The sequence below is a fragment of the Emys orbicularis genome, chromosome 16 (assembly GCF_028017835.1).
Source record: "Emys orbicularis isolate rEmyOrb1 chromosome 16, rEmyOrb1.hap1, whole genome shotgun sequence".
Lineage (NCBI taxonomy): Eukaryota > Metazoa > Chordata > Testudines > Emydidae > Emys > Emys orbicularis.
In genome coordinates, this window is record NC_088698.1 from 1,492,169 (window position 1) to 1,519,059 (window position 26,891).

The following is a 26,891-nucleotide window of genomic DNA, read 5'->3' on the forward strand; positions in this document are numbered from 1 at the left end:
GACAAAAGCCTCAGCCTTTCAGGGTATGTCTACACTGCGCCTGGGAGCAAGTCTCCTAGCATGGGTACACAGATTTACCCTAGCTGGGCTCAAGCTAGTGTGCTAAAAATAGCAATGTGGATGTTCTGGCACAGGTGGAACCTCGGGCTCTCAAGCCCATCTGACCCCAAGGCTTCTGAGCCTGAGCTCCAGCCTGAGCTGGAACATCCACTTTGGTATTTTTAGTGCACTATCTTGAGCCCTACTAGTCTGTCTGCCTGAGCTAGAGGTTCACTTAGAGCTGTGGTGTAGATATACCCACAGAGTCTGTAATTTCCAGCTTATGCTTGGATGCTGCATTTGGATCCATGTGGGTGAACATGGCATACATGTGGTTCTGCCTGAGGATAAGGGTCCACAGGCGTTGATCTAACTTTAGGATCAGGGTCTTAAACTTTAACTTGAATACAACTTTTTAACAGCATTTGAAATAAATGATCATACTTTTATAAAACCGCAGAAATTAAATAACAAAAGCTTTGTTGAGCTTGTGGTTTCCAAGCTTTTTAATATTTGGGATTTTTAAGGATGTTTTTAATGGTACATCTTCTCTTGAATTGCCTTAGCAAGGTTTTTCATTTAATAGAACTAATTTTATAATAACAGTTTCAGTGAGAATACAGGGGCTTGTACAGAATCATATAAGCAATGGCATAGAAGAAAGGTGAAAGCTAGAACATCTTTTCTAGTCTAATCTCATGTCCTTAAAAATATATATTATGTATATAGTCATTTAATAAACTTGTTTCATAAGAACACAGAATCTTCTTTTGATAACATGTTAGCAGGATGTCTTATGACTGCCCTTAGAATTTCTGACATCTGGACAGAGACTATTGCTACAGGGCTCTACAAAGGAGAGGTCTTAACAGGGCTTTTCAGTAACCATGTGAGAATTATAAGCATTTACACAAAAGAAACTACACCAACAAAAATTCTTTTTGGTGCTCCTGTAGATGTCTTTGTGACTGCTTGGTGTAAATGCTGTAAAGAGAATATGGCTGTACTCTATAAGGCAAGGGGAACTGTGCTTTTTCTGTGGCCTATGCACCTAATCCTTGGATATCTCCTAAAGTCTGATGTTTGGTGGTGTAAAGGTTTCCTTTGTATTGATGTGCTTCCAGCCTCTAGGGGTGCGTTTTATAGAAGGCTATAACCTGTCTTGTTTTGTTGTTGGTTAATTGTTTCTGTAAACATTTCCTCATACCGCTTTTATGTTGGTGTTTGCCAAAGACAGAGAGATCTCAGCACAATGCCAGTATTGCCCTTGGATGAACTCCAGCTGACAGAGACTGATCCAAACACAGGGAAACTGAGGACTTCACCAGCATTGGTGAGCTGTGTTGTTTTTTAAATGAAAATATTCAACAAATTGTTCTCTCATTTCAAGAAGTGACTTTAGCAAAACTGGCTCTGGAACAAAAATTCAGTGAAATCCAAACAGCTTCCCTATAGGAGGAGGCTTTATTTGAAGTCTACATGTTCATAGAATCACAGAATCTCAGGGTTGGAAGGGACCTCAGGAGGTCATCTAGTCCAACCCCCTGCTCAAAGCAGGGCCAATCCCCAGACAGATTTTTGCCCCAGATCCCTATAATGGCCCCCTCAAGGACTGAGCTCACAACCCTGGGTTTAGCAGGCTAATGCTCAAACCACTGAGCTATCCCTCCCCACAATAGTGTATTGAAACTATTTGGGGCTTTTGTTCTATGGTGTATCCCAAGTTTATTATAAACGTAGTCTTCATTCCGCGAATTGCTTGATGGGTAGTGTTGATATTCCTGTAGTGGAGAGATATTTGAAACTCAGTTTAGAAGTTTAACTCTGAGGTGGAGCATCAGTGTTGGTTCCTCTGTGTCACCACATTCTGTGTGCTCGCCCATGTGGATTTGCAACCACAGGCTTAAGTCAGATCTCCGTGTAATGCGAGCTGCGCTAAAGGACGATAACCTGTTTGATTTCTGTACTGGATAGTCCAATCAGCTTGACTCTGGAAGGTGCTCAAGCATCAGTATTGAAAGGGAGAAACATTTCAAAGGAATGACTTTGAGCTGCTGCTGTTTGTTTTGGAGGTGTGGGAGTTGCTTGTCAGCTATTTATCTGAATGGGATACAAGGAGCAACATGTACTGAACTGTGCAGGATTCTGAAAATATTATTGGAAAAATAAGGATGATGCAGAACCACTGATCTGCAGTGTTTTAAAGAGTAAAGAGCGGGGAGAACTGCCAGTGAACATAAGAGGATGGATTCCTGATAACCACACACCAGTTTCCTAAAAATATGAGAGAGGTCCCTGGCTGCATAAATGGTTAAGAGGAATTCTTGTTTCTTGGTCCCTGGTTTGTTAACACATTGTCTTTTTGCTTTCTGTAGCATCCAGAAATGAAGGCTGATAGGTCTTTTGTGCTATATAAACCACCCCCTAAAGTCAGAGACCCTGCTCTAGTGGAGGAGTTCTTGGAACGAGCAAAATTCATTGCAGATGATCTGAACTGGCTTCTGGCTTTGCCTCATGATAAATTTTGGTGCCAGGTAATGTTACTGAATAGATAATAAATAAAAACCTGTGACTTATATGAGTGCTTAGAAAAATAAGTAGGTTTAATTAATGTGTCTGATGAAGGCTCATAATTGCCTTTTGTTGCTAGTACCCAAACATCTTAATTTTGGATCGTGTGACATTAAGATTATCAAAAATCTTTAAGGAAATATTACAATTTTTAATGAATTTTAAAACTGCTAGTTTGGAATCAATGGACCATGGACTCCTCTGAACACCTTTGATCTCTTTGGCTCACTGATGAATTTAAATACCATGCGCTGCATATGTGTCATGTGATGTGGTGTACTACTGTGTATGCTTCATCTTTCCTTCTCCCCACTTGCCTTTGTTCTGTTGTATTAGGTCATATTTGATGAGACACTTCAGAAATGCCTGGATTCGTACCTGTGCCATGCCCCTCGCAAGTTTGATGCATCATTTGATTTCCCTCCGGAGGTGAATGACATGCAGAAATGCCTTCATCAGAGTGTCTTCCTAACCTTCCTCAGAATGTCCACTCACAAGGAGTCCAAAGTAAATACCTCTTCTTCTTACCCTCACTGCACACTGTATGGCTTACAAAAATTGATAGACATTTTGGGAAACAAACTGTGTTTCCTATTCATCTCTCCCAGCTGCCTTCCTTTTTTAGCCCCTATTTTTCTCATTCCAATAGTTTCCACAAAGATAGTCACCAATCAGCAAAGGATAGAACTATCTCAAGTGTGTAATGAATGCATTAATCTTTTTCACAAAGGAAAATGCTACTCTTAATAATAGGTTAGCAAGGTGTGGCATTATAAATGGGTCCAGCCTTTGCAGGGCTGCATAAAAGGTGTGCGAGGCTGTCAGAGGCTCCTGTAGCCATGTGTTGGTGACCGCTCTCATGCCACCTGCTGCCCTGGTCCAGGCATCAAGTCATGCAACTCAGACTGAGACTTGTCTGTCATTGCACTTTCTCCAAATTTCTGCCTCTCCCTATGGCTGAGGTAAAATTGCATCTAATTACAATTTTCTTTGCATCAGAATGAAGGGTGTGTGAGTGCAGTGCTCATTAGCAGAGGTGAAAGTTTCACAAGAGCCTTAAGGAAACTCATTCTGTCCTCAGGTTTTAATAATTACTGACCTGTAATCCTCCTTGGTTTATTTTAAGAATATGCATTGTCATGATGGTCAATTTCAGTCTGTTTTGAGAAAAGATCTCAGTGTGGGTGTTGGAGGAGTGGGAAGAGAACAGATGAAAGAAGTGCTGTATCTTGTAGTTAGCATCACTTCAATAAAAGTACTCCACACTTCTGCAGAGCCTTTCATCTAAGCCGGAATACTGTACAGACATTAATCGATTAAACCTCACAGCTCCAATGAGGTAGCTAAGTATTTGGGTAAATTGAAGTCAATGGTTTGCCTGTTGCCACATAGCAAATTAGTGAGAGTGCTAAAAATAGAACCCAGCAATCCTAACTCCTTGTCCTCTGTATTAACTGGGAGAACACATGCAACACACCCTCTACCATTCGCTTTGGATGGATAATGTTTGCCATCATAAGTAAATCTTTCTTTTATTAGTCATTGCTTCCACTATTATTCTTTAAATTGGATACTTCTCCATTTCAGGAGCAATGAGAATTTTAGTTTGAAGACCTTTGTCATTTAGAATTTCAAAAACATTTCCAGCCTAACATGTTAGTTACACGAGTTATATCTGCAAGATGGAGTTGGTGTAGGGGTTTAGAGCACTGTGATGTAAATTAGGAGTCCTGGGTTCTGTTCCTATCTGCCAGTGATGAAGTGATCTTAGGCAAGGAACTTAATTCCTCAGTGCCTTGGCTTCCAAATCTGTAAAATGCTTGCCTACCTCACAGGGGTGGCAGTTTTGAAGTGCTTTGAGGTACTTGGGTTAGAGAATGTATAAGTATTATTATTACTGTAAATGCTGTAATCCTTGCAGAGTTAGGGTTACCATACATCTGGACATTTTTTCTTTTTTGATCCTCCACCCTCTGTCTGAGTGGATTTTTCAAATAAGAGGCAATGTCTGGATTTTTGTGAGCTAACTAGCTGATGTTGCAGCTCAGAAAGAGCTGTCTCCATGTCATGATTGGTCCTTGCAGCTGATTGGTCACTTCCTTGCAGCCACAGCAACCCCTGCAGCATCCCTCTCTTCTAGTACACACACACCCCTCCAGCCTCCCCCAGATACCCCCTCCCAGTACACCCCCCTCCAGCATCCTCTAAATACCCCCTTCCACTCCCCCCCCCAACTCCCTCTCCCACAGTGTCCTCTTTATGGGAACCTGAAATATGGTAACCCTATGCAGAGTAGAATATGGATTCTCTTTCAAGTTGTTAAAAGTTTATTTTGTCTTTTTTTTTTTTTTTTTTTTTAATGTGTTTTCTCTTGTTTTTAATAGGAACACTTCATCACACCCTCTGTTTTTGGAGAAATTCTTTACAATAACTTCCTGTTTGACATCCCTAAGATTCTGGATCTGTGTGTGCTCTTTGGGAAAGGAAATGGCACCTTACTTCAGAAGATGATTGGTTAGTCAAAGCTAGGAGCAGCTTGAGGCTTTCTAGTTTTTCTCTGAAAGGCAGGCATTGAAGGGGGTGGGGTTGCTACTGAGTGTAGCAACCTCAGAACAAACTCTTCCTTATAAAATAAGAAGTTTTGATTTCTGAATAAGATGGGTTTTCTTTTACTTTCTTGTGAACCATCTTTATTTATGGGTGATATGGGGAGGGGATTACACTTTGCTGTTTGGGAGAACTAAGTTTGTTTCATAGTCCGTCTTGCTTCCTAAGTTAGATCTGCTACAGGGTCTCTTTATTGCTGAACAGTAACTCCTCTGGCTAGTTAAAATGCAGCTCTGAGGCTGTAAAGGGACTCTGTGGGTGAAGAGACAGTCCGAAAAGCCTTACTCTTTGCAGGATGAGGGAAGGGGGAGCAGTCTGACAGCTAAGAGTGGGCCTTTTGCTCCTGTAGCTGGCAGCTAGACAAAACCCACAATGTGATTGTTGTGTGACCACAGAGAGCTTTAACTGGGAAAATAGAACTTGATTTTCATAGAGTCCCTGTTAGCTGCAAAGTATCTCAAAGCACTTTACCAACTGAAATCATCACTGCACTACCTGTGTCAGCAAACACAGCAGCAATTATACATTTAGCAACAGCTCAGCCTTGGACATTAGAACCTGTTTTATGGTCAGAGGACGAGTTGGTCTGGACACTGCATTTATCCCTATTATTTTCACAAGGGACCATCTGCGATCCTTATCTTCCACCTGAGCATGTAGTTTTGGATACAATAAGATATAGAATCCTTCATCTAAAATTCAAAACCAGACTTTTCTGAAGTTTGAATAATTTAACTTTTTTCCTTCCTTTGAAAGATGGCTATTGTTGGATTTCTAATCCAATCCAAGTTAAAATGGGAAGTACTGTACGAGAAATCTTGTGACACAGGCTGTTCAAACAAGATTTTTTCCAAATTTCCAGGCCTAAACACTTTAACTTTTGAATGCTGATCTTTCTCCTCTTGTCAAAATGTATTTTTTTTTAAGTCTAAGTTTCAAAAACCTAGTCTAAATGGTACATGCAACTACTGTGATTACGTGTGCAGCAGCAGTAATTGTGCACACAGATGTCCTGTGACATGTCTCCCTGACTGTTTGTGTATGCACTCATGGTATCTGCATGTGCAATTCAGGTGTGCAAATGCAAAAAATCAGATTTTTCCTGTCCTTATTCTTCTCTGTGAAATCTGTTTCACAGGTCTCACACACCTGTGTAAACTCTTCAAGAGGTTTGTCCTTGTGGTGGAACCATGGTAATCTGCACAGCATGTCTGGTAATTCACGGAAAAAGGGCAATCAATGTCTCTCCACTATTCAATTAAGATTTTACAGCACTCTGCTATTCTGCAGAGTATTTTGAAAAGATAATGAGAGCAATACTTAGTCTTATATTATTAAGATAAGGCCTCATTACCTTTAAAAAATATTCTATAGAACATTTACTGGCGTACATGGAATCAGCAATTAAAACTCAACTATAGCTGTCAAATAAAGGAACTAGGAGCATTTAGTGATATTATTTACTGACTCAACCAACAGTGCAGTGCTTGAATCATCTAGCGCCTCAGACACTGTGTTCTAATGAACATTCTCATTACCAGCCCTCCAAAGGTTCTTAAGCAAAGTAAGCTGTGATGGGATAAGAGGGAAGGTCCTCTCAAGGCTTGGTAACTGGTTAAAAGATAGGAAAAAAGGGGTAGAAATAAATGGTTAGTTTTCAGAATGGAGAAAGGTAAATAGTGGTGTCCCCCAGGGATATGTACTGGGACCTGTCCTATTCAACATATTCATAAATGATCTGGAAAAAGGAGTAAAGAGTGAGATGGCAAAATTTGCAGACGATACAAAACTACTCAAGATAGTTAAGTCCCAAGCAGACTGTGAAGAGCTACAAAAGGATCTCACAAAACTGGGTGACTGGGCAACAAAATGGCAGATGAAATTCAGTGTTGATAAATGCAAAGTAATGCACATTGGAAAACATAATCCCAACTACGCTTATAAAATGATGGGGTCTAAATTAGCTGTTACCACTGAAGAAAGAGATCTTGGAGTCACTGTGGATAGTTCTCTGAAAACATCCACTCAATGTGCAGCTGCAGTCAAAAAAGCGAACAGAATATTGGGAATCATTAAGAAAGGGATAGAAAATAAGACAGAAAATATCATATTGCCTCTATATAAATCCATGGTATGCCCACATCTTGAATACTGCGTGCAGATGTGGTCGCCCCATCTCAAAAAAGATATATTGGAATTGGAAAAGGTTCAGAAAAGGGCAACAAAAATGATTAGGAGTATGGAATGGCTTCCATATGAGGAGAGGTTAATAAGATTGGGACTTTTCAGCTTGGAAAAGAGACAACTAAGGGGGAATATGATAGAGATCTATAAAATCATGACTGGTGTGGAGAAATTAAATAAGGAAGTGTTATTTACTCCTTCTCATAACACAAGAACTTGGGGTCACCAAATGAAATTAATAGGCAGCAGGTTTAAAACAAACAAACGGAAGTACTTTTTCTCACAATGCACAGTCAGTCTGTGGAACTCTTTGCCAGAGGATGTTGTGAAGGTCAAGACTATAACAGGGTTCAAAAAAGAACTAGATAAATTCATGAAGGATACGTCCATCAATGGCTATTAGTCAGGATGGGCAGGGATGGTGTCCCTAGCCTCTGTTTGCCAGAAGCTGGGAATGGGCGACAGGGGATGGTTCACTTGATGCTTACCTGTACTGTTTATTCCCTGTGGGGCACCTGGCATTGGCCACTGTCGGAAGACAGGATACTGGGCTGGATGGTCCTTTGGTCTGATCCAGTGTGGCCGTTTTTATGTTCTCCAGCTGCACTGAACTGTTAGGAAATGGTCAGCTGTATAGGAACAAGCACTGTACTTGTGGTGGGTATAGGTCAATAGTTCCACCCTGGGTGGTTACAAGTCTTATTTTTAGAGAAGATGCTGTGGATAGTACATAAGGACGTTGCTTGGTGTGAGGCTGCTTGTTGGGCTGGACATTTGAATGAATCTGGAATGGATTTTTTCCTCCTCTCCTTTCAGAAAACATCTTCACTCAGCAATCAAGTTACTTCAGTGACTTGAATGAAACAGTGCCCACAATCCTCCAGGTACTGCCTCTTTATCTGGCTTGGGGTGGTTTTCTGAGCCCCCGGGGGAGGCTCTGACACAGTCCCAGGAGGTATAGTTGCAGGCTGGCAGAATGTTTGTGTTTCTTTGTATTTGATCCCCTTAGTTCTACCAACTTATGTTAGATAGCTTTTATCTACAATGGTTACTTACAGCTAACCCCCTTACATCCTACCTGTTTATGACACTCTCCTTGCTGTGAATCCTTGGGACTTCCTTTGCTAGATAGTTCATATAGGAAGTGCCCATTTTCCCCTCCCCAAATCAAGAAACTGACACATTTACACTAGTGATAACACCCAGTAAGCTCACAGGAGAGAATGAAAATATCTTTGGAACCAAGATACATAAATTGCTCCTATACAGATATTAGCCAGGTCCAATGTTCTGAGCTTTCGTTGCTCTGAGCAGTAAGAATTTCCCCAAGCTGACTGGGCTATGCTCATATTTAATTTGAATATGAATCAAGATGCCTTGGCATCATTGCAATGGGAAAATTTGTGTTTTAGTCCTCAAACAAATAATTTTTAAAAAGTCATTTTGCCAAGAGAGCTGGGATGGCTTTCTGTTCTCTTTGAACTCCCGTGTCTCCATCTCCATCATGCTTTGGGTGTGCTAAACTCAGTGGTCCAGGAGCACTCATGTGAGAGATGGTGTCATGTGTAGAAGTGCTCTGTGATGCCAGATTATCCATTCAAAACAGTTATTTGAAGGGCAGTGAAGATTCTGCCCATTGTATGTGGTGTATGTCTTGAAGCAATTACTTTGGGTTTACAGAGCTCTGCTTTGCATACTGTGTGTTAGATGTTTTGTTAGTTAACATTGTCACAGAAAGAGCATCAGTATATTTGCATGCACGCATATACCAGTCCAAAGAAAAACACTTGGTGATTATAAGGAAAAGCAGTATAAACCCAAGTATTCAACTTCAAAAAATGCCTGTAGTCCCTCTGTTCATCTTATAACCAGCTCTGGTCAGGGCCTCCAAAGTTGCAACTCTCCAAAGATGCAACTCTAATAGAGTTGTTTCTTAAGTTCTAGGCCAGGGATCGGCAACCTTTGGCACGCGGCCCGTCAGGGAAATCCGCTGGCGGGCTGGGACAGTTTGTTTACCTGCAGCGCCCGCAGGCTTGGCTGATCGCAGTTCTCAGTGGCCGTGGTTTGCCGTTCCAGGCTAATGGGGGCTGTGAAAAGTAGTGGACAGCACATTCCTCGGCCCACGCCACTTCCTGCAGCCCCCATTGGCCTGGAACGGCGAACTGCGGCCAGTGGGAGCTGCGATCAGCCAAGCCTGCGGACCCTGCAGGTAAACAAACTGTCCCAGCCCGCCAGCGGATTTCCCTGATGGGCCGCGTGCCAAAGGTTGCCGACCCCTGTTGTAGGCTGTGAGAGAAAGATGCAGGTAAATTTGTCCCTGCTTTCAGGTTAGGCAGCTCTCCATTGTGTGTAAATAGCAATGTCTTTTGTTCAGTTCAGCTGCCAGTCATAAAAGGACTACTGACAAGATAGAACACACCTGGGTGCATTAGCCTGTCTGATGTAATAATGGTTTGCTCTTTGTGATCCAGGTGTTCAACAACGTTCTGCAGGAGTGTGGCTTGCAATGTGATGGGGCCTCAGCCAAGCCCCAGAAACTGGAAGAAAGAGTCAAAGTGACTCCTAGTGCCATGCCTCTCCAGGTGGAGTTATTGCTGTAACCTTTCCCTCTGTGTACATCATTTTTTTTTGCTAAGCTAACCACAGACTGTTAACCCCGCATTGAGTTCTCAGATACTTAGGTCTCATTCAGCATATGGTTCCTAGTCATTGTTTCAGTGCTTATCATGTGACTCAGAGTTCTGTATTCTTTGTTCTTCTATTCATTTTGGGTTGCCTTTCCCCCCATAAATGCTGGTATGACCTTTATCTGCTTTCCTTTCCAACCCCTGCTAAGCAGTGTGAAAGGGCATATTGTGAAATAAAGCAATAACTGAATAACTGCAAAATAGCTTTATGATGTTGATCTTCCATTTATATAGTCCCTTCCTTCAAAATTATTATGTGTATAGCAGTGGTGCAGGGAAGGGCCCCATTGTGCTAGGTGCTGTATAAGCACATATTAAAAGAGTTTATAGTCTGATAATGTAAATCTCCAGGCACTTTAACTGTACAAATCATATATAGGGTTAGTTTTCAAACTGGGAGGTGCACTCCCCAGTAGGGGCATGATGAGGTTATCAGGGGTATGAGGTTGCAGCTGGCTAAGTGTCTGGGAGAGGGGAACAGCAGGGAGAGCACACAGGGAGTCCCGGTGGTGGTGGAGGAGTGCAGGTCTACCCCAGACTCTCACCACGCTAACCTATCCTATCTCCTAGAACTGGAAGGGACCTTGAAAGGTCATTGAGTCGAGTCCAGCCCCCTGCCTTCACTAGCAGGACCAAGTACTGATTTTACCCCTGATCCCTAAGTGGCCCCTTCAAGGATTGAACTCACAACCCTGGGTTTAGCAGGCCAATGCTCAAACCACTGAGCTATCCCTCCCCTGCAGCCACTTCCTCCCCTCTCTTACTGCTGGGGACTCCCTGCGTGCTGTCCCCACTGTTACCCTGCCCACATGGCCCAGATGCCTGACTGGCTACAGCTCCATGTGTTTTTAAACCCTCTGATGCCTGCAGGAGTGAGGGGCTCTGGACATGGGGAAGGGAGAGCGAAGAGCCATGGTGTCCTCTGGGGATGAAGCCAGCCATTTCTTGCTGCCACCTGAGTGTGAGCTGTCTGCTCCCCTCAGTCCCTGCTCCGGATGGGTGGACGTTGGGGGTGAGGTGGGGGCCTGTTATGTGATTCCCAGGTAGAAGGGGGAGCACAGCAAAGAAGTTTGGGAACCTCTGATATAGAGGAATCACTTCGGCTGCCACTGAAAGTGGACCATGTCAGCTCTTTAAGTGCAAACACTAATGCTGTGCAACCATTTAGGATAGAAGGGGAAGAATACTGTATCCAGCTGGACTTCTAGAGGGACTTAATGAGGTAAATTGCCATTATGCAAAATGGGCTTTGGCCAGGGCCCCCCTAATTTAACAAAAGTGCCTTGGAAACTTTAATGAGCATAAGTAGTCAGATGCTTTCATTATGCCTTCTGAGGGAGAAAAGGTCTAGTATAGATGTTGCCCTAAATATTTGTGGACTGTCTTATTTGTGCCATGAGTGGCACAAAGAAGAACTCTCTTCCCACCCTCAAAAGGGCAGCTTTTCCGTGAACTCAGTGCGTTAGCACTAGTCTCCGAATACTAGGCTGCCAGGACAACTCGATGTGACTTTTTCCTCTCTTTGGATAATGAATAGTTCTTTCTCTACTAGGCATTGAAGGATATCATGCTGTACTTGTGTGACACTTGCACCACCCTTTGGGCCTTTCTTGATGTCTTTCCCTTGGCCTGTCAGACCTTTCAAAAACATGACTTCTGTTACAGGTACGTGTCTAGTCCCTGACAGCTTGGCTTAGTGGAGTATAAATGCCGAGTGTGCTGTTTTGTCCTTTCCCTTTACATTTATCATTAAAAGAATAGGCTGCTCAGTTTATTCTGATGGTAGAGTAGTCTTTTGGTGAATAAAACAGGTCACTACAGGGGATGCCCAGAGTTTCCCCAATTGAGGATTACCTTGGCAATTTGCCAGGAGGCTGGGTTGTATCTAATTTCCATAAAATGGACCAGATTGCAGCCGCTTCCTCAGTAATATTGCAGTGTGTCCTATAAAGACTTCAGGTTTTAGCACGCCATCTTGATCTGGGTGGAGGCAGCACTGTGTACTGGTCTCTGCAGGCTGTCCCTTTAACAAGGATGTGGGCAGCCACACACTAAGTTAGTCACTTTGGCCACAATTGCATTGATTGTGGATATTAATGATGATGTAGATTTAAAAATTTGGCTTATTACATTTGGTAAGATAAGAGGTTTTAAGCTCTAAGAGGTGTAGGTTGTTGGAGGGGTATCCCCATTGTATGTGGTCATGCTATTGATGGTAGTCAGATTATTGGACTGGTGGTGAATGTTTAGACTGGCCAAACAGCTGCACTATGGTGGTTGGTAACCCAAAGGGAAAAAGCAATTGCTTTTAGTTCTGTTGTTGTTGTCTGAAATGCACTAAAATGGCCCTGCCCTCTTTTAAGGGGACAGCTGCATTTTATTAATGCACTGTCAATCTGGACTAATCACTGGTCCTTTGGGGTATGGCAGATGAATACTGATTTGCATGTGTCCCTTTCTGAGAATCTATAAGGTTTCTAAATCAGCCTCTTGTCACTCTTGCTAATCGTCTGTCTCCTGACCTAGAAGTATGAACTGGTTTCTGCTATGTTGTTAAATTGGTGTCCTTGAGGCATGTTGACATCTTGATATGAGACCAGTTGCAGTGTGTGTGTGTATCCTCTGCACACCATTTTGCAGTCTTAGCCTCTGTACAAAGAACTATAAACCATCAGTTGTAAACCCCTAGCAAATCATGAAGCAAACCCAGTTGTTTCTTGGTGTGGGCAAGTATATCTGCATCCCGTGATGCTTTGTCTCTAGGTAAAAATGGTATGTATGGGCTGTCTGGCTCTCAGAACCTGGTACTAGGCCAAAGTGGCTCCTTTGTTCCCTCCCTCCTTTCCCGAGACCAAAAGGAGCATGTGTTCTCTCTCCCTGCAAATGGGACCAAGCATGTCTGTCATCAGTCTAAGTCTGTGTAAGAGGAGATCTCACAGCAGTAAGAAAGGAGTTCAGTTTGGGTGCATCAGTCTGTCAACTCTTCATGGGCTGCAGATGTGTGTGCAGGATGCTCTAGAGTAGTGCAGATCGTTTGCCTAGTCAGCAGCAGGATGCTTTGAAACCATCTCATTTCGGTGCAGCTGTAGCGTAAGTGCTGAACAGATCCTTAGGGAGCTGCTGTTTCTGGGAATAAGCTATAATGAAACAAGGGTCAGAGCTGGAACTGCTAGTAATTAGAGACTGGAGATATCAATATCAAGGTTCCCATTTGATTTGTCTTTTAATGAAGCATTTTAAAAACATCTATTGACAGTTCTTGTTTTATTACATGTTTTTGCAGACTGGCTTCATTTTATGAACTTGCAATTCCTGAGCTGGAATCTGCAATTAAGAGGAGGACATGTGAGGATAAGAGGTAAAAAGTGGCAGAGAAGGTTTGCCTATTCTTTTCAGAGAGAACCACCCCCACAGTAAATTAAAACATTCTTTCCCCTTCCACATCCATGCCCTTAGTCTCTCTCTGCCTTTCTTGGCTTCTTCTCAAGAGTCCTGAAGAAGAAGCTTTTCTGACTTCAAAAAAGCCTCTTTCCCACCTGGTGGGATTTTTAATTACCGTATATACTTGTTCATTAGCCCGTTCGTTTATAAGCCGACCCCCCAAGATGGTTAGGTAAAAATAGCAAAAACGGTATGACCCTTTCATAAGCCGACCCTATATTTCAGGGGTTGGCAAACTTTGGCTCCTGGCCCATTAGGGTAAGCCGCTAGTGGGCCTGGACATTTTGTTTACCTGGAGCGTCTGCAGGCACGGAGCCCCTCAGCTCCCAGTGTCCGCGGTTTGCCGTTCCCAGCCAATGGGAGCTGCGGGAAGTGGCGCGCCACTTTCCGCAGCTCCCATTGGTTGGGAACGGCAAACCGCAGACACTGGGAGCTGAGGTGCTCCGTGCCTGCAGATGCTCCAGATAAACAAAACGACAATGTATTAGATATTCAATTCAATGTTTCCATAGAGTTTAAAATCATCAAATTTTGGTGTAGACCCATTTATAAGCCGACCCCCGCTCTTTGATGCGTCACATTTTTACCAAAAATATTTGGCTTATGAACGAGTATATACGGTAAATCCTTTTCTACTTTCTAGGGAGAGGCACTGCATAGTGTACTATCCCAAGGTAGATGCATCCTAAACCTGTAATAAAGTGCAAGCATGTAAAAGAACCAGTATGCTTCCATTCATGGATTTGCCCCAGTGTGTTTGAAAGCAAGAGTTCTTGCTAAGGTGGTTTAAATACCATTTGCTTAGCTAGTGAGAACCAAGGGTAACCGTGTTTAAAAAGGTTTCAGAGTAGTAGCCATGTTAGTCTGTATCCGCAAAAAGAACAGGAGTACTTGTGGCACCTTAGAGACTAACAAATTGGAATTGATATGCAAACTAGATACAATCAACTTAGGCTTGAATAAGGACTGGGAATGGCTGAGCCGTTACAAACATTGAATCTATCTCCCGTTGTAAGTATTCTCACACTTCTTATCAAACTGTCTGTACTGGGCTATCTTGATTATCACTTCAAAAGTTATTTTTCTCTTACTTAATTGGCCTCTCAGAGTTGGTAAGACAACTCCCACCTGTTCATGCTCTCTGTATGTGTGTATATATATCTCCTCAATATATGTTCCATTCTATGTATCCGAAGAAGTGGGCTGTAGCCCACGAAAGCTTATGCTCTAATAAATTTGTTAGTCTCTAAGGTGCCACAAGTACTCCTAGTGTTTAAAAAATGTTTATAGAGCAACTTTGTTTAGAATATGTATTCAAACAGATTGTGTAATGGTTCTGTCTGCTTCTTGCAGCAGAGACAAACTGGGGGCTTGTTTACATGAACAGTTAGACCAGGTTCTCAAACTTTTGTACTGGTGACCCCTTTCACACAGCAAGCCTCTGAGTATGACCCCCCCCTTATAAATTAAAAACACATTTTTTTATATTAACATTATTATAAATGCTGGAGGCGAAGCAGGGTTTGGGGGTGGAGGCAGACAGCTCGCAACCCCCATGTAATAACCTTGCAACCATCTGAGGGGTCATGACCCCCAGTTTGAGAACCCCTTAGAGCCTGGCAAATTGGGGTGTGAATCTACCCCATATTTGCCTGCTTGGGAGTCTGTCTGTGTGCACCCTGCTGATATGTTTAACAGTTTATTAGAGCGATTTGATCTAGTCCTGTTTCAAAGAGGACTAGCTCAAAGTGCTCTAATAGACTGTTAACACATGTCAGCAGGGTGCACAAGGTCAGTTAGAGTGTGGCAGGCTAGTGCGGAGTAGAGTCACACCCCAGCTCACCGTGGTCTAATTGTTCATGTTGACAAGCCCTAAGCATTCAAAATGGCTCAGCTAACACAGGTTCTCCTCTAAAGTGAGCAGGGCCCAAACCACAGAGATTTTTTTTTTTTCCCTTGTGTTGAGACTAACTCCATGCTCTCTCTTTCTCTGAAGCTTACTGGCTGACTTGTGGAGGAGGCTTTCTCATTCCAGGAAGAAGGTGGTGGAAATCTTTCATATTCTCATTAACCAGATCTGCCTCCAGCCCATCTTAGAAAGCAGGTACAGGCACTTTATCTATGTGGCTGAGACTGCAGTGTCTACTGGTAGGGTGCTATCTTTAGGAGTAACTCAGTTGCTTAATTGCTCTGTTGAAGAGAAGAGTCCTGAGATTTCCAGCCTTATTGATGAATTATTATTTATAATTTATATTGGGGTAGTGCTCAAAGGCCCCATTGGGATCAGAGCCCTGTTGTGCTGGGTGCTGTACAAAGATCTAGGATAAAACTGTCCCTGATCTAGAGCATTTACAAACTGGGCTTTGTTTTGACCCCTCCAGACGGCATAAGGCCATGTCCTAGTGAACATGTTCATATTGGCTACGGGATATGTTGTGACTTCTAGGCTAGTGCTTAGATATCATGAGGCTAAGCACTTTAGCAACACCTAAAATACATAGAAATCCACATTGTGTTGTAGCTCATTGAAGAATGTTTTTAAATCTAGCTATGGATGCTTTTGCCCTTATTCCATTTTCACCCCAGTGAAAAGCTAGTGTGTAACGGTCCTCATCCCCAGATCTCCAAGTGCTGTACAAAGGGGGGTGAGTATCCCCATTTAACAGAGGGAGAAATTGAGGTACAGAGAGGTGAAGTGACTTACTCAGGGCCACGTGTGCTGAGTCACGAGAAGGATCCAGACCCTGGGACTTCTAGGCCAGTGCCCTTTCCATTGGACCATGCTGCCTTTACACTTGTCAGGGTTCCTTCCCCACTCTGCACTCTAGGGTACAGATGTGGGGACCCGCATGAAAGCCCCCTAAGCTTATTTCTACCAGCTTAGGTTAAAACCTGGTACGCTGCCACCACAAAGTGATTTAACAAGAAACAGGGAAAGGACCACTTGGAGTTCCTCTTCCCCCAAAATATCCCCCCAAGCCCTTACATCCCCTTTCCTGGGGAGGCTTGAGTATAATATCCTAACCAATTGGTTACAAAGTGATCAAAGACCCAAACCCCTGGGTCTTTGGACAATGGAAAAATCAGTCAGGTTGTTAAAAGAAGGATTTTATTAAAAAGAAAAGGTAAAAATCATCTCTATTTTCCATCCTGATTTTACAACTTTACAGGGTAATCAGATTCAAAGAGCCCAGAGGAACCCCCTCTAGCCTTAGTTTCAAAGTTACAGCAAAACAGGGATAAACCTCCCTCTAGCAAAGGGAACATTCACAAGATGAGAAAACAAGGATAAACTAATACGCCTTGCCTGGCTATTACTTACAAGTTTGAAATATGAGAGGCTTGTTCAGAAAGATTTGGAGAGCATGGATTGATGTCCGGTCCCTCTTAGTCCCAAGAGCGAACACCACCAAAACAAAGAGCACAAACAAAGGCCTCCCCTCCGCCCCCCAAGATTTGAAAGTATCTTGTCCCCTTATTGGTCCTTTGGGTCAGGTGTCAGCCAGTTACCTGAGCTTCTTAACCCTTTACAGGTAAAAGGGTTTTGGTATCTCTGGCCAGGAGGGATTTTATAGTATTGTACACAGGAGGGTTGTTACCCTTCCCTTTATAGTTATGACACACACCCCAAATCACAGATAGTGTTGGACAGCCGGTTCCACACTGGCTGTGATTTCTTCCTGGAGCTCTAGGAGAAAACAGAGTTAATAAGACACATGCACCTTTAGACATACTACTGAATATATAAAAACTAACAATACGTCCCACATTCCGAGAACAATTTTTAACCAGTTGATTCTGGGAAACTTTCACGGGAGAGTGCATCAGCCACTTTGTTAGAAGCTCCCGAAATGTGTTGTATTTCAAAATCAAAATCTTGGAGAGCCAAACTCCACCTAAGAAGTTTTTTGTTATTGTCCTTGACGGTATGAAGCCACTTTAGCACAGCATGGTCGGTTTGTAGTTAGAAACGCCGTCCCCAAACATATGGGCGTAGCTTTTCCAGCGTGTACACAATGGCGTAGCGTTCCTTTTCACTGATTGACTAGTGGCTTTCCCTCTCAGACAGTTTCTTGCTGAGAAACACGACAGGATGGAATTCTTGATCCGGTCCTTCCTGCATTAAAACTGCTCCCACACCATGCTCGGGCGCATCTGTGGTTACTAGGAACGGATTGTCAAAGTCTGGGGCCCTTAGCACGGGGTCAGACATGAGTGTCGCTTTAAGCTGGTTAAAGGCCTTCTGACAATCTTCAGTCCACTGAACTGCATTTGGCTGTTTCTTTTCGGTTAGGTCTGTCAGTGGGGCAGCAATTTGGCTGTAGTGCGGTACAAATCGCCTGTAATATCCGGCCAAGCCTAAGAAGGATTGGACCTGTTTCTTTGACTTGGGGACAGGCCACTTTTGGATAGCATCCACTTTGGCCTGTAGGGGGTTGATAGTTCCTTGACCCACCTGGTGTCCAAGGTAAGTCACTCTGTTTAGGCCTATTTGACACTTTTTCGCCTTAACAGTTAGTCCTGCCTCCCTTATGCGCTCGAAGAGTTTTTGCAGATGCTCCAGGTGTTCTGCCCATGAATCAGAAAAGATGGCCACATCGTCAAGGTAGGCGACGGCAGATTCTCCCAATCCCGCTAGGAGACCATCTACAAGTTTTTGGAAGGTGGCGGGTGCATTTCGCAGCCCGAAAGGGAGCACATTAAATTCATACAGTCCTACATGAGTGATGAAGGCTGACCTTTCCTTGGCGGATTCATCTAGAGGTACCTGCCAGTACCCCTTGGTTAAGTCTAAGGTAGAGATGAACTGGGCACGTCCCAGTTTCTCCAATAGTTCATCTGTGCGTGGCATTGGATAATTGTCTGGGCGAGTTACAGCATTTAGCTTACGGTAGTCCACGCAAAAACGTATCTCCCCATCTGGTTTGGGAACTAGAACCACTGGAGATGCCCATGCACTGTCAAAGGGGCGGATTACACCCATCTGTAGCATATCCTGGATCTCCCATTCTATAGCAGTTTTAGCTTGAGGAGACACCCGGTAAGGTTGGGCTCTAATTCGGCGAGCATTACCTGTGTTAATGGAGTGGTATGCCCGTTCGGTCCGTCCTGGGGTGGCTGAGAACATCGGCGCGAAGCTAGTGCACAGCTCCGTGATCTGCTGTCGCTGCATACGTCCAAGGGTCATGGAGAGGTTCACCTCTTCCACGCCACTGTCACTTTTTCCTTCATAGTAGACATCTTCAGGCCACTCAGTGTCATCTCCTCCCTGGGCTGTAAACTGACAAACCTTTAATTCTCTGGAATAAAAGGGCTTTAGAGAATTAACATGGTACACCTTAGGCTTTAGGTTTGAGGTGGGGGATGCTATGAGATAGTTAACAGCTCCCAGGCGCTCTTGGACCGTGAATGGCCCTTCCCATGATGTTTCCATTTTATGGGCCTGGAGCGCCTTCAAGGCCATAACCTGGTCCCCTACTTTGAAGGAACGCTCTCTGGCATGTTTATCATACCAGGCTTTTTGCTCTTCCTGAGCCTTTTTTAGGTTTTCTCTAGCAAGGGCTAAAGAGTCTCGGAGGGTGGTTTGTAGGTTGCTTACAAAGTCCAGTACGTTAGTTCCTGGAGAAGGTGTAGAACCCTCCCATTGCTGCTTCACCAACTGTAATGGCCCCTTAACCTCGCGGCCATACACAAGTTCAAATGGTGAAAACCCTAAACTGGGATGTGGTACAGCTCTGTAGGCAAACAGCAACTGCTGCAACACTAGGTCCCAATCATTGGAGTGCTCGTTTACGAATTTATGTATCATGGCCCCCAAAGTTCCATTAAACTTCTCTACCAGGCCATTTGTTTGATGGTGGTAAGGGATGGCCACCAAGTGGTTCACCCCATGAGCTTCCCACAGGTTTTTCATGGTTCCTGCCAGGAAATTAGTTCCCGAATCCGTAAGGATGTCGGAGGGCCAACCTACCTGGGCAAAAATGTCTGTTAGTGCTTGGCACATACTTTTAGCCCTGGTGTTGCTTAGAGCTACTGCTTCTGGCCACCGGGTTGCAAAATCCATGAAAGTCAGTATGTACTGTGTGACAAAGTTCCTCCTCTATCTTGGTGGGTCCTGCGCTTATTGGCGGATTTTCTTGCCTCAGAGATTCACCATGTGAGTTGGGGAACAGCCCAGAGACCTTCCCCTCTGGAAGAACCCACAGTCCAGGTCAATTGGGAGGTTTGGGGGGAACCCGGGCCCGCCCTCTACTCCGGGTTCCAGCCCAGGGCCCTGTGGACTGCAGCTGTCTATAGTGCCTCCTGTAACAGCTGCATGACAGCTACAACTCCCTGGGCTACTTCCCCATGGCCTCCTCCAAACACCTTCCTTATTCTCACCACAGGACCTTCCTCCTGGTGTCTGATAATGCTTGTGCTCCTCAGTCCTCCAGCAGCACACCCTCTCACTCTCAGCTCCTTGAGCCTCTTGCTCCCAGCTCCTCACACCACAAACTGAAGTGAGCTCCTTTTAAAACCCAGGTGCCCTGATTAGCCTGCCTTAATTGATTCTAGCAGCTTCTTAATTGGCTCCAGGTGTCCTAATTAGCCTGCCTGCCTTAACTGGTTCTAGCAGGTTCCTGATTACTCTAGTGCAGCCCCTTCTCTGGTCACTCAGGGAACACAAAACTACTCATCCAGTGACCAGTATATTTGCTCTCTACCAGACTCCTGTACCCCACTGGTACAGGACGATTTATCGTCTGTCACATATCCCTCCCCCCTGCTCAACGCCAAGGGGTTGGGCAGCTTGGGACGTCAGACAGTGCACACGTGACAAGCCATCGGCGTTGCCATGACGGCTCCCTGCTCTGTGTTGCACACGGAACTGGAAAGGTTGGAGGGATAAGAACCATCTGGTCACCCTTGTGTTCTTCTCCTTGTTCCGCTGCATCCATTGAAGAGGGGCATGGTCGGTCATGAGGACAAATCTGCGCCCGAGCAGGTAGTAGCGCAATGTTTCCATGGCCCATTTTACAGCGAGGCATTCTCTCTTCACCACTGCATATTTTGTTCCCTTGGAAGGAGTTTCCGACTGAGGTATAGAATTGGGTGTTCCTCCTCCCCGACCATCTGTGATAGAACGGCTCCCAACCCTACTTCCGATGCATCCGTCTGCAGGATAAACTCCTTGGTGAAATCAGGGGCTATCAGTACGGGGTTACTGCAGAGGGCAATCCGTAGGTCTGTGAATGCTTCCTCTGCTGGGTCAGACCATCTCACCAGATCAGGTCCACGGGCTTTCACTAGGTCTGTCACGGGGCTTGCCCTTGTGGCAAAGTGGGGGATAAATCGTCGGTAATACCCCACCACACCTAGGAACGCCCGGACTTGTTTCTTGCGACTTGGTTGGGGCCAATTTTGGATGGCCTCTAACTTGTTCACTTGGGGTTTTACCAAACCTTTTCCCACAATGTAGCCAAGATATTTGGCCTCTGTAAACCCTACAGCGCACTTGGCAGGGTTTGCTGTAAGGCCAGCTCGCCTGAAGGTATCGAGGACTGCCTCCACCTTCTCCAGGTGGGTTTCCCAGTCTGGGGTATGAATGACCACATCGTCCAAGTAGGCAGCAGCATAACTGTTATGCGGGCGTAATAGCTTGTCCATGAGGCGCTGGAAGGTAGCTGGGGCCCCATGTAGTCCAAAAGGGAGGACAGCATATTGAAAAAAACCCTCTGGTGTAGAGAACGCAGTCTTTTCCTTTGCGTCTTCTGCAAGGGGAATCTGCCAGTACCCCTTTGTCAAGTCTAGGGTAGTCAAGTACCGGGCATTACCCAGACGGTCCACTAGCTCATCTATGCGAGGTATGGGGTACGCGTCGAACTGGGATACTTCGTTTAGTCGCCGGAAGTCGTTGCAAAATCTTGTGGTGCCATCAGATTTGGGCACCAGCACGATTGGGCTGGACCACTGTGGGATTCTTTGATGATCCCCAACTCAGCATTTTTTTTACTTCTGCTTTTATTTCCTCCCTTTTGCCGCTGGCACCCGATAGGGCCTCATTGTTACTCTGGCCCCAGGGTTTGTGACGATGTGGTGATATGTCTCGGTTGTTCGACCCGGTTTTGTCGAGAACACATCTTGGTTCCGGAAGATCATCTCAGATACCTCATTCTTCTGGTCTGGTGTTAAATCGGGAGACACTCTCACCTGTTTGGAAGGCTTGTTTTCCTGGGTTAGGTCTTTTTGGACCGTTGTGCATGCCTCTTGTGCATGCCAGGGTTTCAGAAGGTTAACGTGATAAATCTGTTCTTGTTTTCTGCGTCCTGGCTGCCGCACCTTGTAGGTTACTTCCCCCACGGGTTCAATCACGGGGGGAGGGATAGCTCAGTGGTTTGAGCTTTGGCCTGCTAAACCCAGGGTTGTGAGTTCAATCCTTGAGGGGGCCACTTGGGGATCTGGGGCAAAATCAGTACTTGGTCCTGCTAGTGAAGGCAGGGGGCTGGACTCGATGACCTTTCAAGGTCCCTTCCAGTTCTAGGAGATGGGATATCTCCATTAATTTCAATTTCAATAGGGCCCCTGCCATTGGGCCAGAAGCTTGCTTTCTGCCGTGGGTACCAACACCATAACCCGATCCCCTGGTTGGAACTGTCGCACTTTTGCCTGGCGATTGTAATGGGTTCGCTGGGCCTCCTGTGCCTTCTCCAAATGTTCCTGTACAATAGGGGTAACCCGGGCTATCCGGTCTCGCATCTGCATTACATGCTCTATTATATTTCTCCCCTCTTTGTGTTCCTCTTCCCAGATCTCTTTGGCGATATCTAGTATGCCACGGGGGTGACGCCCGTATAATAACTCGAAGGGGGAAAACCCAGTTGAGGCCTGAGGTACCTCCCGGATAGCGAACATAAGGTAGGGTAGTAGGGTGTCCCAATCCTTCCCGTCCCGACTTACCACCTTCCTTATCATAGCCTTGAGGGTTCGGTTAAACCTTTCTACCAACCCATCAGTCTGCGGATGGTAGACCGAAGTTCTCAGGGTATGTATGTGGAGCAGCGTACAGAGGTCCTTCATTAGCTTCGACATAAATGGGGTTCCTTGGTCGGTTAATATCTCCTTCGGTAGCCCCATTCGGGCAAAGATCCCCACCAGCTCTTTGGCTATAGTTTTAGAGGCCGTGTTCCGCAGGGGGACGGCTTCTGGGTAGCGAGTAGCATAGTCCAAAACAACAAGTATATATTGGTGGCCCCGAGCCATCTTCTCCAGGGGTCCCACTAGGTCCATGGCTATTCGCTCGAAGGGGACCTCTATGATGGGAAGAGGTACTAAAGGTGCCCTCAAGTGGGGACGGGGACTGTGCAGCTGACACTCCGGGCAGGAGGCACATTACCTCCGCACTTCTTCATGTACTCCGGGCCAGAAGAACCGTCGTAGGACTCGTGCCAGGGTCTTCTCTACCCCCAAATGCCCCCCAAAAAAATGACTATGAGCAAGACTTAATACAGCGTTCTGGTGTTTTTGAGGTACTAGGATCTGCTGTACCTTCTGCCCTTGTACTGGTGCAACCCGGTATAAGAGATCCTTCTTCATTATGAAGTAGGGTCCTGGTCCCTGGGTTTTCCCTTCCACAGGTACCCCATCTATTTCAGTCACCTCCTTCCTAATGTTGTCATACCTTGGGTCTTCTGCCTGGTCCCGTCCAAAATTTCCTCTCCCGGGGCTAATCTGCCCAAGATCTAGGGGCCCAGTCTCTGTTGCCTCTACTGGTTCAGAAGCATTAGGGTGGGGGTCAGACTCAGGTGCTTCTCCCTCCTGCGTGGTCTCCTTTTCAGCTGCGCGGGTCCGCCTACCTACAAGAGTGACCCTCTGGCTTTGGGTCAGTATTCGGGTTCCCTAGGCCTTAGCTGCCCTTCTTTCCCTTTTTGTCTTTCTACCCTGTCTGGGAGTGGAGAACAAATCTGGGGATATTTCAGAGAAGATTGGGGGTTGACAGTCTGCTGTGGATGCCTCACCAATTTTAGGGTCCCCATCTTTCTCCAATCCCCCTACTGGGAGTAAGTTTCCAAACCCTGGGAAGTCCCTCCCTATGAGCACCGGGTATGGGAGTTTAGGGACTACACCTGCTGCTACCTCAGTAGTGTTCCCTTGGATCTCGATTTTTACTGGGATGGTGGGGTAGTAACTAACTGTCCCATGGACACATGTTATCCCCGTACGTTTAGCCTGTAGCAGCTGACTACGCTTCACGAGCTTCCCTGAGATAAGCGTGATAGCACTCCCCGAATCAACCAGTGCCATGGTCCCTACCCCATTTAGTTTCACTGGTCTGGTATACATATGTGGGGTTAGTGAGACCCCCACAAGGTGGATTAGGGAGCATGGATCTGCCCAGTTCCCCAGGTTACACTGCATAGGCTCCTCAGCATTGGGACACTGTGCAGCTATGTGTCCCCACTCCCCGCAGGCATAACATCTGTATGGAGCCCTAGGCATTCCCCAGTCTCTTGGTTTGGGCAGTCTAACATCACGATCCTCTTCTCCCTCAGTGCTCCGACTCTTTATGGCCTCTGATGGACCTTCGGCCTCTCTCTTTTTCCACCTGGGCCCTCCTGGTGGCCCAGTCACCCGAACTTTAGGGCTTGGTGCTGCTAGTTTAACCCCGGGTGCCTCTTCCTTAACTGGTCGGGTCAGCTCCCTCGCTGTCCTTCACCTCTCTACCAGGGCGACAACCTCGTCATAGGTGGAGGGTTCGTTCTGGCTTACCCAGGCACGAAGGTCTGGTGGTAGTCCCCTCATGTATCGGTCGATGACCAGAACCGCTAGTATCTCTTCCGGACTCCGGGACTCTGTTTGCAACCACTTTCGTGTGAGATGGATGAGGTCATACAATTGGGACCGCGGGGTTTTGTCTTCCTGGTACCTCCAACCGTGATACTGCTGGGCCCGCACTGCTGTCGTTACCCCAGATCTGGCCAGGATCTCTGCTTTCAGCTGGGGGTAGTCTGCCGCAGCCTCTTCAGGCAGATCATGGTAGGCCTTCTGGGCCTCCCCACACAGGAATGGGGCAAGGATGCCAGGCCATTGATCTCAAGGCCAGGCCTCCCGTAGGGCTGTCCTCTCAAGGGCCAGAAGGTATGCCTCTACATCATCCTCCCGTGTCATTTTCTGCAGCCAATGGCTGGCCCGTATGAGCCGCATCCCATCATGGCTGCGATTCAGCTCTGTAAGGGACTTTACCTGGTTTACCAGTTCCCGCAACATAGCTCGGTCTTGAGCAGCCTGGTCCATCAGCAGGCGATTAGTCTCTTGCTGCAGCCGCACTGCCTCCTGTTGGGCGGCTGCCTGGACACGGGTAGCATCCTGCTGGGCCGCCGTAGCTTGTATCAGTGCCCGCACTACGTCATCCATTGTGGTGGAAAAAAAATAAACCCTCTCCCTTTTTTGTTTTTTGTTGGTTTTTCCCCCCCCTTTTTTTTTAAATCACCCTCCTTCTTCCGCCGTGCTGTGCACCCCAGGATCCCACCCCTGACACCAGTGTGACAAAGTTCCTCCTCTATCTTGGTGGGTCCTGCGCTTATTGGCGGATTTTCTTGCCTCAGAGATTCACCATGTGGGTTGGGGAACAGCCCAGAGACCTTCCCCTCTGGAAGAACCCACAGTCCAGGTCAGTTGGGAGGTTTGGGGGGAACCCGGGCCCGCCCTCTACTCCGGGTTCCAGCCCAGGGCCCTGTGGACTGCAGCTGTCTATAGTGCTTCCTGTAACAGCTGCATGACAGCTACAACTCCCTGGGCTACTTCCCCATGGTCTCCTCCAAACACCTTCCTTATTCTCACCACAGGACCTTCCTCCTGGTGTCTGATAATGCTTGTGCTCCTCAGTCCTCCAGCAGCACACCCTCTCACTCTCAGCTCCTTGCGCCTCTTGCTCCCAGCTCCTCACACTCGCACCACAAACTGAAGTGAGCTCCTTTTAAAACCCAGGTGCCCTGATTAGCCTGCCTTAATTGATTCTAGCAGCTTCTTCTTAATTGGCTCCAGGTGTCCTAATTAGCCTGCCTGCCTTAACTGGTTCCAGCAGGTTCCTGATTACTCTAGTGCAGCCCCTTCTCTGGTCACTCAGGGAACAGAAAACTACTCATCCAGTGACCAGTATATTTGCCCTCTACCAGACTCCTGTACCCCACTGGTCTGGGTCTGTCACAACTGCTTTTCTCTGGGTGTCTTCTTTGGGAAAGGACCCAGAATATCCACAGCTACTTGCTGAAATGGGACCTCAATTATGGGGAGTGGCTGGAGAGGGGCTTTGACCTGGTCTTGGGGTTTTCCCACTCTTTGGCACACCTCACAAGACCGGACATAAGTAGAAACATTCTTGCCCATTCCCTCCCAGTGGAATGACCTCCCCAAACGGTCTTTGGTCCTGTTCACCCCAGCATGGCCACTAGGATGATCATGGGCTAAGCTCAAGAGCTTTACCCGGTACTTAGTTGGAACTACCAACTGTCTCTGAGGATGCCAATCTTCCTGGTGCCCCCCAGAAAGAGTTTCCTTGTATAAAAGTCCTTGTTCTACAACAAACCGGGATCGATTAGAAGAGCTGAGAGGCGGTGGGTTGCTCTGTGCCGCCGTCCAAGCTCCCTGGAGGCTTTCATATGCTTTCTGTTCGGCCTGGAACTGTTCCCTTGATGCTGGAGCCATCAGTTCCTCACTGGATTGTGGACCTGGGCTTGGTCCCTCTGGAAGCGATGCAGGTGATGGGGCTGTTTCCGTTGACGGTGAACCGCTGTCCGCTGGTGCACTATGTGGTATTTTAGGCTCTGGCTGAGCCTCTTCTGTTATCTGCTGCTGCTGCCAGTGCAGGCTCGGTGGTGCCCTCTGGTGTTGAAGTTGTAGATGGGTTTGCAAGTGCTGGACTCAGTACTGGCAATGGTTCTGGTGCTGGTTGCTTCGCCGGGTCTGGAACTGGCTTTGGCTGGGTCTCTGGGACTGGATTCACTACGGCTGTTGCAGTCATTGGTAGGGAATCCAGTTCCACCACCTCTGTCTGGGTCTCTGGTAACACAGACGGGGCCCTGGTGGAAGGCTCAGGAACAGGGATAGGTGTGAAAGCTTGCTTAGCCTGGCTGCGGGTGACCATTTCCACCCTCTTGGCTAGCTTCACATGGTTGGCCAAATCTTCCCCCAGCAGCATGGGAATGGGATAATCATCATAGACTGCAAAAGTCCACATTCCTTACCAGCCCTTGTACTGGACAGGCAACTCAGCTGTAGGCAAGTTTGAAGATTTTGACATGAATGGTTGAATCGTTACTTGGGCCTCTGGGTTGACGAATTTGGGGTCCACTAAGGACTGGTGGATAGCTGACACCTGTGCTCCAG

The 26,891-nt window shown here is 46.2% G+C and overlaps 1 protein-coding gene across 1 annotated transcript in view; it reads left to right on the top strand.

Moving 5' to 3' along the window:
* Positions 1–26,891, top strand: part of ASCC2 (activating signal cointegrator 1 complex subunit 2) — a 50,328-nt gene that overhangs the window by 1,992 nt on the left and 21,445 nt on the right. The window contains exons 2-10 of the mRNA XM_065417581.1: positions 1,273–1,372; positions 2,415–2,573; positions 2,947–3,117; positions 4,995–5,124; positions 8,218–8,285; positions 9,873–9,983; positions 11,641–11,753; positions 13,372–13,446; positions 15,526–15,633. Coding sequence (XP_065273653.1) covers positions 1,292–1,372; positions 2,415–2,573; positions 2,947–3,117; positions 4,995–5,124; positions 8,218–8,285; positions 9,873–9,983; positions 11,641–11,753; positions 13,372–13,446; positions 15,526–15,633 — 1,016 coding nt within the window. The 5' untranslated portion in view covers positions 1,273–1,291. The remainder of the gene's footprint in view (positions 1–1,272; positions 1,373–2,414; positions 2,574–2,946; positions 3,118–4,994; positions 5,125–8,217; positions 8,286–9,872; positions 9,984–11,640; positions 11,754–13,371; positions 13,447–15,525; positions 15,634–26,891) is intronic.